Source organism: Apodemus sylvaticus, chromosome 12 (genome assembly GCF_947179515.1).
Source record: "Apodemus sylvaticus chromosome 12, mApoSyl1.1, whole genome shotgun sequence".
In the NCBI taxonomy this organism is placed as follows: domain Eukaryota; kingdom Metazoa; phylum Chordata; class Mammalia; order Rodentia; family Muridae; genus Apodemus; species Apodemus sylvaticus.
In genome coordinates, this window is record NC_067483.1 from 58,488,068 (window position 1) to 58,497,191 (window position 9,124).

The 9,124-nt window shown below is 42.0% G+C and overlaps 1 protein-coding gene across 1 annotated transcript; it reads left to right on the forward strand.

Moving 5' to 3' along the window:
• Positions 1-817: 817 nt before the first annotated feature.
• On the forward strand, positions 818-2,844 carry LOC127697050 (glyceraldehyde-3-phosphate dehydrogenase-like). The gene is made up of 3 exons (XM_052199921.1): positions 818-832; positions 1,151-1,629; positions 2,796-2,844. The coding sequence occupies exons 1-3, from the start codon at positions 818-820 to the stop codon at positions 2,842-2,844; spliced, it is 543 nt and encodes a 180-aa protein (XP_052055881.1).
• The last annotated feature ends 6,280 nt before the right edge of the window (positions 2,845-9,124 follow it).

A 9,124-nucleotide genomic window follows, 5' to 3' on the forward strand; every position in this document is an offset into this window, starting at 1 on the left:
CAAGATCCAGGTCAGAAACTTATATCTCTGAGCCTCCAGATTAGGATCATAGGTGAGCCTTCCAATTCTAGATTGTAGTTCATTCCAGATATAGTCAAGTTGACAACCAGGAATAGCCATTACAATTGTCTTTGTATTTTTGGTTGTGAGCCTGGCCTTTAATGGCAGAGCCATCTCTCCAGTCCTAAATTTTCTTTGTAAATGTAGAATTTTTTCCAGCTGTCAACGTGTGCTATGAACTCTGGGGCCTGTGCACTGAAACCTTCTTCATGTTTTGTTGCTCTCTCACATGTTCTAGAACAATGAATTGAACATATCTATGTCACATGTTCTAGAACAATGAATTGAACATATCTATGCCACATGTTCTAGAACAATGAATTGAACATATCTATGTCAATTTCTTTGTGTAAAGTGGCGTTAAGGGTCATCTCGTGAAAGTGCCGTTGGCACCCTTGTTGGTCACACACTGCGTATACCACACATACTGCCCTGTTTTTTGAGGGGAACTATGGCTGCTCAAGAGTCTCTGCTATGAAAACAGCATCTCCATCTCTTAAACATTAAAAATGGTTAGTGCCAGAAGATGTGGACCTAAAACAGACAGACACCATGGAAATTTTGGAATAAGAATCCAGGTCATGGCTCTCTGCTCCTCCCTGTCCCAGAGACAGACTCATCCTCTCATGCAATGACAGCAGTGCCCCTTAGACACAATGGTCTAAGTGAACGATTTGGCACCTGGTTACCAGGGCTGCCTGCTCACCTGGCAAATTGAAGACCGTTGCCATCATTGACATGGTCGACATGTTCCAGTATGACTCTGCCCATGGCAAGTTCAATGCCATAGTCAAGGCTGAGAATGGGAAGATTTTCATCAACAGGAAGGCCATAACCGTCTTCCAGGAGGGAGATCTCACTAACATCAAATAGGGTGTTGCTGCTGCTGAGTATGTTGTGTGGTCTACTGGTATCTTCACCACCATAGAGAATGCTGGGGCCTACTTGAAGAGTGGGGGCAAAAGGGTCATCATCTCCACCCCTTCTTCTGATGTTTGTGAAGGGTATGAACCACAAGAAGTATGGCAACTCACTCAAGATTGTCAGCAATGCATCCTGAACCACCAACTGCTTAGACCCCCTGGCCTAGGTCATCCATGACTACTTTGGCATTGTGAAAGGACTCGTTACCATAGTCTATGCCATCACTGCCACCCAGAAGACTGAGGATTGCCCCTCTAGAAAGCTATGGCATGATGGCCATGGGGCTGCCCAGAACATCATCCCTACATCCACTGGTACTACCAAGGCTGTGGATAAGGTCATCCCAGAGCTGAACGGGAAGCTCACTGGCATGGCCTCTCATGTTCCTACCCTCAATGTATCTGTTGTGGATCTGATATGTCATCTGAAGAAACCTGCCAAGTATGATGATATCAAGAAGGCGGTGATGCAGGCATCCCGAGGCCTACTAAAGGGCATCCTGGGCTACACTGAGGACCAGGTTGTTTCCTGCGACTTCAACAGTATCTCCCAGTTCTTCACTTTTGATTCTGGGGCTGGCATTGCTCTCAGTGACAACTTTGTAAAGCTCATTTCCTGGTATGACAATGAATACGGCTACAAAAAGTGGGCCTCATGGCCTACATGGCCTCAAGGAGTAAGAAGCCCTGGACCACCCACCCCAGCAAGAGAGCAGGAGAGAGGCCCTTGGCTTCTGAGGAGTCCCTGTCCCAGCTCAGCTGTCAACAGTAGGCATCTCCCTCACAGTTTCCATCACAGACCCTCAAAATAATAGGAGAGATCCAGGGAGCCTTCCTCTCTTGAATTCCATTAATAAAGCTCACCGAAGAATCCAGGCTATCCAATGGTGTGATACTGAGTAGACTCTCAGTGAGGTTCATGCTGGGGGAGGGTGGGAACAAGATGAAAGTTGAAATACTTGAGCATCATTTTAATTCATTTGTCATTGTCCTGAAGATGTGGTGTTTGGGCAATTTTGAAAGTGTGCTAATAGCTTTCTTTATTTCCCCTTTATTCCCTCCCATAGAAATTAACAAGTAATCATGAAAGTTGCATTGCAGGAGCCCTCAGTGAAGTCTACTCCCTTTACACCTGTGTTGGTCTGACTGGGTGGCTTTAAGTTGGAAGCTCTAAATAAAGCGGTCGGACTTAGCTATTGTATACACTTCCTCACATCTAACAAATCTCCTAAGAATTCTCCTACCCCTCCTTTTTCTGCCCCCTCTCTTTCATTCCCCATGACTATGTGTGTGTGTGTGTGTGTGTGTGTGTGTGTGTGTGTGTGTGTGTGTGTGTCTCACATCTAGCCAGAGTCAAAGGATTCTTACTAAGAAGCAATCAAGAGCAATCCTCTCTGCTAGTCTTACATAAGAACCACACAGCAGTCGGTCTCCTGAGCCATCCCTGTCATATTCTGCTGTCTGCTGAAGACAGGAACATCACTGAGAGTCATGGAAGAAGAATGACTCACAGGTGATACCCGCCACACACATTATCCTCAAGGTAAACGCAAGTCAGGAGACAAGGCCACAGAGTCCCAAAATAGTCTGAGCCTGTCACTTAGTACCCAAAATAATTACTCAAGAAATAGTTCTTTCTGAAGGGAGAAATTACCCCATCAGTATAAAATGACATTGTCATGAGATTGCTAGATAATGATTTTTTAACAACTTCTTGGTACTCATCCTGACAAGAAAATTGCAAATTAAAATTATATCAGCTAAATGGAGTCAAGAATTGTTTTCTACAAGCTTTTCTTAGTTTCTGTCTAGGTTCAGAATAACCAACAATGAAGGATCCAGTCAAGAGAATCCAAGGTGAACCAGAAAGCAAGTGACCAGTAAATCCAGAAGACCAGGAGTTTCCGAGGGGTGGTGGGAGGCTTACCACCCAGAACCCCAAGCACATACATGCTGGGGAGACAAAAATGTCCTATTACAGAGTCATGACAATGTTTGCTGAATTCTCTTCTAAATAGGCCAGGCTCATCTCTCACACTTGAAGACTGATGGGTATATTAGTGTCCTGCACACTATAACAAATATCCACATACTTGTTGCCGCCCGCGGCCACATGTGAACCGGAATACCTGGAAGAGAATTCTGAGGGTAACGGGAAGGGGGCGAAAGAGAAATGAGTCAAGAGGACAGTTGCCCATAGAGACTGACTTTACTATTATTTAGCCAATATTTATAGTCTTTGGAAAAACCATCCTGCCCCCCAAATGGCCGCGAGTTCGTTGGATCTTCTTCTCGGCGGGTTGTCTGCTTTCAGTCACGCAGTTTTCTGCTGGTCTCCAGGTGGAGCTGCGCTGAGGCGGCCCTGGTAGTTAAGGTGAAAGTGGCTGTATTGTTCCCAACGGAACAAGGGCCGGAGATAACGCCAGGGGAAGGATGGAGGCTGTAGGCCAGGAATGTCGCAGCTTGAATAGGCCAGAGATAACGCCAGGGGAAGAGTGGGGGTTGCCAGCCAGGAAGGTCACAGCTAAATGCTGTGGGGGGAAGGAACACATACTGAGTGGCTTAAAGCAACTTAAAATATTTGCCTAGTCCTGGAAGATAGACATGTAAGTCAAGGTGTGAAAAATGTTGATTGCTCCTGTAGAGTCTGAATGAGATTCTGTTTGGCATGTCTCTCTTAGTTTCTTTCATGTGCAGGCAAACCCTAGGGCTCTGGCTTAAGCATGTGTGTAGTACTCCAATCTGTCTCCATTGTCACATGGTGTCTCCCCATTTGTGTCTCAACCAAAGTTTGCTCTCCTAACATGGACTTTAACCATTGGGTTAAGGATTGTCATAACTCAGTAGGCCTTCATTTAACTTGATTATATCTAAAAATGCTACCAGGGGTAAGGTTGGTACCATAGTTTAGAAGGGGTCTCCATTCAGTCCATAGTGCCAGGTCTCTCAGATTCCATGACCATTCATCTATGGTAAAATCTAGAACCCTGAGATACTATAAAGTGAGGAAAATATTAACTCCTAGGGCTGAAAGCAGCCTAGGCAGGAACCTAACTCTTTCTTCACAGACAATTACCTAACTTGCAAGCAACCAGTCAACCATTGAGATGCAAGATGAAGTCAGGTATGGGAGATGGGGCAAGTAAATCATTGTCTTTTTTATTAAAAAAAAAAAAGAAGAAGAAGTGAAAACTATTAGCCAGATAGTGATCAACACAACTGTAACCCCAGCACCCTGGATATAGAGGAACAAACATCAGCTGTTAAAAAGACAGCTTTTACCTCATGGCACCTTCTCCAAAATCGACCATATAATTGGTCATAAGACAGTCCTCAACAAATATAAAAAGATTGAAATAATCCCATGCCTCCTATCAGATCACTATGGAGTAAGAGTGGTCTTCAATGGCAACAAAAACAACAGAAATCCCACATACACATGGAGGCTGAACAATAATCTACTCAATGACACCTTGGCCAAAAAAGAAATAAAGAAATCAGAGACTTTTTAGAATTTAATGAAAATGAAGGCACAACATACCCAAATCTTTGGGACACAATGAAAGCAGTGCTAAGAGGAAAACTCATAGCCCTGAGTGCCTCCAAAAAGAAAATGGAGAGTGCATACACTAGCAGCTAATGGCACACCTGAAATCCCTGGAACAAAAAGAAGACAATTCACCCAGGAGGAGTAGAAGACAGGAAATCATCAAACTCAGGGCTGAAATCAGTCAAGTGGAAACAAAGAGAACCATACAAAGAATCAATGAATCCAGAAACTGGTTTTTTGAGAAAATCAACAAGATAGATAGACCCTTAGCCAGACTGACCAAAGGGCAGAGAGAAAGTATCCAAATTAACAAAATTAGAAATGAAAAGGGGGATATAACAACAGAAACTAAGAAAATTCAAAAAATCATCAGATTCTACTACAAAAGCCTATACTCAACACAACTGGAGAATCTGGAGGAAATGGACAATTTCCTAGACAGATACCAAATACCAAAATTAAATCAGGACCAAATAGATCATCTAAACAGTCCCATAACCCCTAAAGAAATAGAAGTAATCATAGAAAGTCTTGCAACCAAAAAAAGCACAGGATCAGATAGATGATTTCAGTGCAGAATTCTATCAGACCTTCAAAGAAGACCTAACACCAATACTCTTCAAACTATTCCACAAAATAGAAACAGAAGGAGCACTACCCAACTCCTTCAATGAAGCCACAGTTATGCTGATACCAAAACCACACAAAGATCCAACAAAGAAAGAGAACTTCAGACCAATTTCCATTATGAACATCAATGCAAAATTACTCAATAAAATCTTTGCCAACTGAATCCAAGAACGCATCAAAACGATCATCCACCATGATCAAGTAGGCTTTATTCCAGGGATGCAGGGTTGGTTCAATATACGGAAATCCATCAATGCAATCCACTACATAAACAAACTCAAAGAAAAAAACCCACATGGTCATTTCATTGGATGCTGAAAAAGCATTTGACAAAATTCAGCATCCTTTCATGCTTAAAGTCTTGGAAAGAACAGGAATTCAAGGCCCATACCTAAACATAGTAAAAGCAATATACAGCAAACCGGCATCCAGCATCAAACTAAATGGAGAGAAACTTGAAGCAATCCCACTAAAATCAGGGACTAGACAGGGCTGCCCACTTTCTCCTTATCTTTTCAATATCGTACTTGAGGTACTAGCTCAGGCAATTAGACAACATAAGGAGGTCAAAGGGATACAAATTGGAAAGGAAGAAGTCAAACTATCATTATTTGCAGATGATATGATAGTCTACCTAAGTGACCCAAAAAATTCCACTAGAGAACTCCTACAGCTGATAAACAACTTCAGCAAAGTGGCAGGTTATAAAATCAACTCAAGCAAATCCGTAGCCTTCCTATACTCAAAGGATAAGCAGGCTGAGAAAGAAATTAGGGAAATTATACCCTTCACAATAGCCACAAACAGTATAAAGTACCTTGGGGTGACTCTTACCAAACATGTGAAAGATCTGTATGACAAGAACTTCAAGACTCTGAAGAAGGAAATAGAGGAAGACCTCACAAAATGGAAAAATAGGATTAATATAGTTAAAATGGCCATTTTGTCAAAAGCAATACACAGATTCAACGCAATACCCATCAAAATCCCAACTCAATTCTTCATAGAGTTAGAAAGAGCAATTCTCAAATTCATCTGGAATAACAAAAAACCCAGGAGAGCTAAAACTATTCTCAATAACAAAAGAAATTCTGGGGGAATCAGTATCCCTGACATCAAGCAATACGACAGAGCAATACTGTTAAAAACTGCATGGTATTGGCACAGTGACAGGCAGGAGGATCAATGGAACAGGATTGAAGATCCAGAAATGAACCCACACACCTATGGCCACTTGATCCTCAACAAAGGGGCTGAAAACATCCAATGGAAAAAAGATAGCCTTTTCAACAAATGGTGCTGGTTCAACTGGAGGTCAGCATGCAGAAGAATGCAAATTGATCCATCTGTATCTCCTTGTACTAAGCTCAACTCCAAATGGATCAAGGACCTACACATAAAGCCAGACACTCTGAAGCTAATAGAAAAGAAACTGGGGAAGACCCTTGAGGACATCAGTGCAGAGGGAAAGTTCCTGAACAGAACACCAATAGCGTATGCTCTAAGATCAAGAATTGACAAATGGGACCTCATAAAATTACAAAGTTTCTGTAAAGCAAAGGACACCATCAAAAGGACAAATCGGCAACCAACAAATTGGGAAAAGATCTTCATCAACCCTACATCAGATAGAGGGCTAATATACAATATATACAAAGAACTCAAGAAGTTAGACCCCAGAAAACCAAATAACCCTATGTACCCCCTAAAAAATGGGGTACAGAGTTAAACAAAGTATTCTCACCGGACGAACTTCTGATGGCAGAGAAACATCTTAAAAAATGCTTAACTTCACTAGTCATCAGGGAAATGCAAATCAAAACAACCCTGAGATTTCACCTTACACCAGTCAGAATGGCTAAGATTAAAAACTCAGGAGACAGCAGGTGTTGGCAAGGATGTGGAGAAAGAAGAACACTCCTCCACTGCTGATGGGGTTGCAAATTAGTACAACCACTCTGGAAATCAGTCTTGTGGTTCCTCAGAAAACTGGGCACATCACTTCCAGAAGATCCTGCTATACCACTCCTGGGCATATACCCAGAGGATTACCCAGCATGTAATAAGGATATATGCTCCACTATGTTCATAGCAGCCCTATTTATAATAGCCAGAAGCTGGAAAGAACCCAGGTATCCCTCAACAGAAGAATGGATGCAAAACATGTGATATATACACAATGGAGTACTATTCAGCCATTAGAAACAATCAATTCATAAAATTCTTAGGCAAATGGATGTAGCTGGAGAACACTATACTAAGTGAGGTAACCCAGTCTCAAAAGATCAATCATAGTATGCACTCACTAATAAGTAGATATTAGCCTAGAAAACTGGAATACCCCAAACATAATCCATACATCAAATGAGGTACAAGAAGAACAGAGGAGTGGCCCCTGGTTATGGAAAGACTCAGTGTAGCAGTATAAGACAAAACCAGAACAGGGAAGTGGGAAGGGATGGGTGGGAGACCAAGGGGAGGGAAGGGGGCTTATGTGACTTTCGGGGAGTAGGGGACCAGAAAAGGGGAAATCATTTGAAATGTAAATAAAAAATATATCAAATAAAATTTTTAAAAAAATTTTTAAAAAAGGACAGCTTTTAAGCTGGGCAGTGGTGGTACACACCTGTAATCTCAGCACTCTTGGAGGCAGAGGCAGGTGGATTTCTGAGTTCGAGGCCAGCCTGGTCTACAGAGTGAGTTCTAGGACAGCCAGGGCTATACAGAGAAACCCTGTCTTGAAAAAACCAAATCCAAAAAACTAAAAGGACAGCTTTTGTTGCATAACAAGTTTAAGTCCAGCCTGGGCTACATGAGACCCTGATTCAAAGACAAAAAGTAAGAACCCACAAAGCTAAAGTGTGAAAATGGTTTGCTCTCCTTATACAGAGGATAAAGACTGTGTCTATAACACCTAGCCCACATCCATTGATGCTTTTCTTGTGGGGATTAAGAAATCTAAAGGTGCTAAGAATCACCCAGAATCCATAATCCATCTCACTTCTGCCCTGAAAGAAGCACATCTAGGGTAAGAATAGAATACCGCTGTGTGCTCCATCCAACTGTGTTTTCATCCAGCTCCAAAAGCACCTTCATTCTAAAAAATGCTTTGGTATCCAACAGTGTGAGATAGACCAAAAAGATTCCCAGCCTCTAGACACAAAGCATGCCACATAGAGATAGTTTGACTCAACACCAGGTTGAGTGTCTTCCCTTATTGCTTTGCTTGTTTTGTTTTGTTTTTTGATCCTTTGAACTTTTTTGAAACAGTATAGAAATGAGCAATTGACAAAAAGAAGGATTTGGAAGAAATATACAAGTGTCCCACTTGAACAATACTTCAACATACTGAAGCAAGGAATTGGGATCAAAGAAAATGTCTAGACTCCAGTGCAAATGCTGCATAGACTGAACATGATGGTCCTGGGGCCACTCCTTGCAGCAGCAGAGGGGGAGAGAAGTAAAGAGATAGAGAGATGAGAGGGAAAGAAGTGAAGGGATATGGAAGATGCCAATGTATGTGAATACAGATGATATTCCACTGAATACCAGGAATACGCAGAATGTAGACGAGCTCTCTCCCTTCATCTCTACAAACCTAAGTGTTAGGGTCCCCTAGTCACAGAAGAGGAGGCTAAGGATTACAGCCATTGTGAGTGCTATGCCCATGGTCACACTGCCAGTCATTAATGAAGCTACCATCACACCTGAGACTCTAAACCAAGATGGATTCTTACCAAAAGGAAGAGCAAAAAGGAGTAATGGAAAACTGTTTTCACTTGGTTCTTTTTTTGTTTGTTTTTTAATTTCTCTCTAAACTTCTTTTTTGTTTTAAGATTTATTTATTTTATACCAGTATACTGTTGCAGTTTACAGACACACCAGAAGAGGGCATCGGATCCCATTACAGATGGTCGTGAGCCACCATGTGGTTGCTGGGAATTGAACTCAGGACCTTCGG

Excerpts from the sequence above, each read along its gene's own strand:
- LOC127697050 (XM_052199921.1), top strand. Across the intron at positions 1,630-2,795 it reads AATGAATACGGCTACAAAAA|GTTCAGAATAACCAACAATG; the intron begins GTGGGCCTCATG and ends GTTTCTGTCTAG.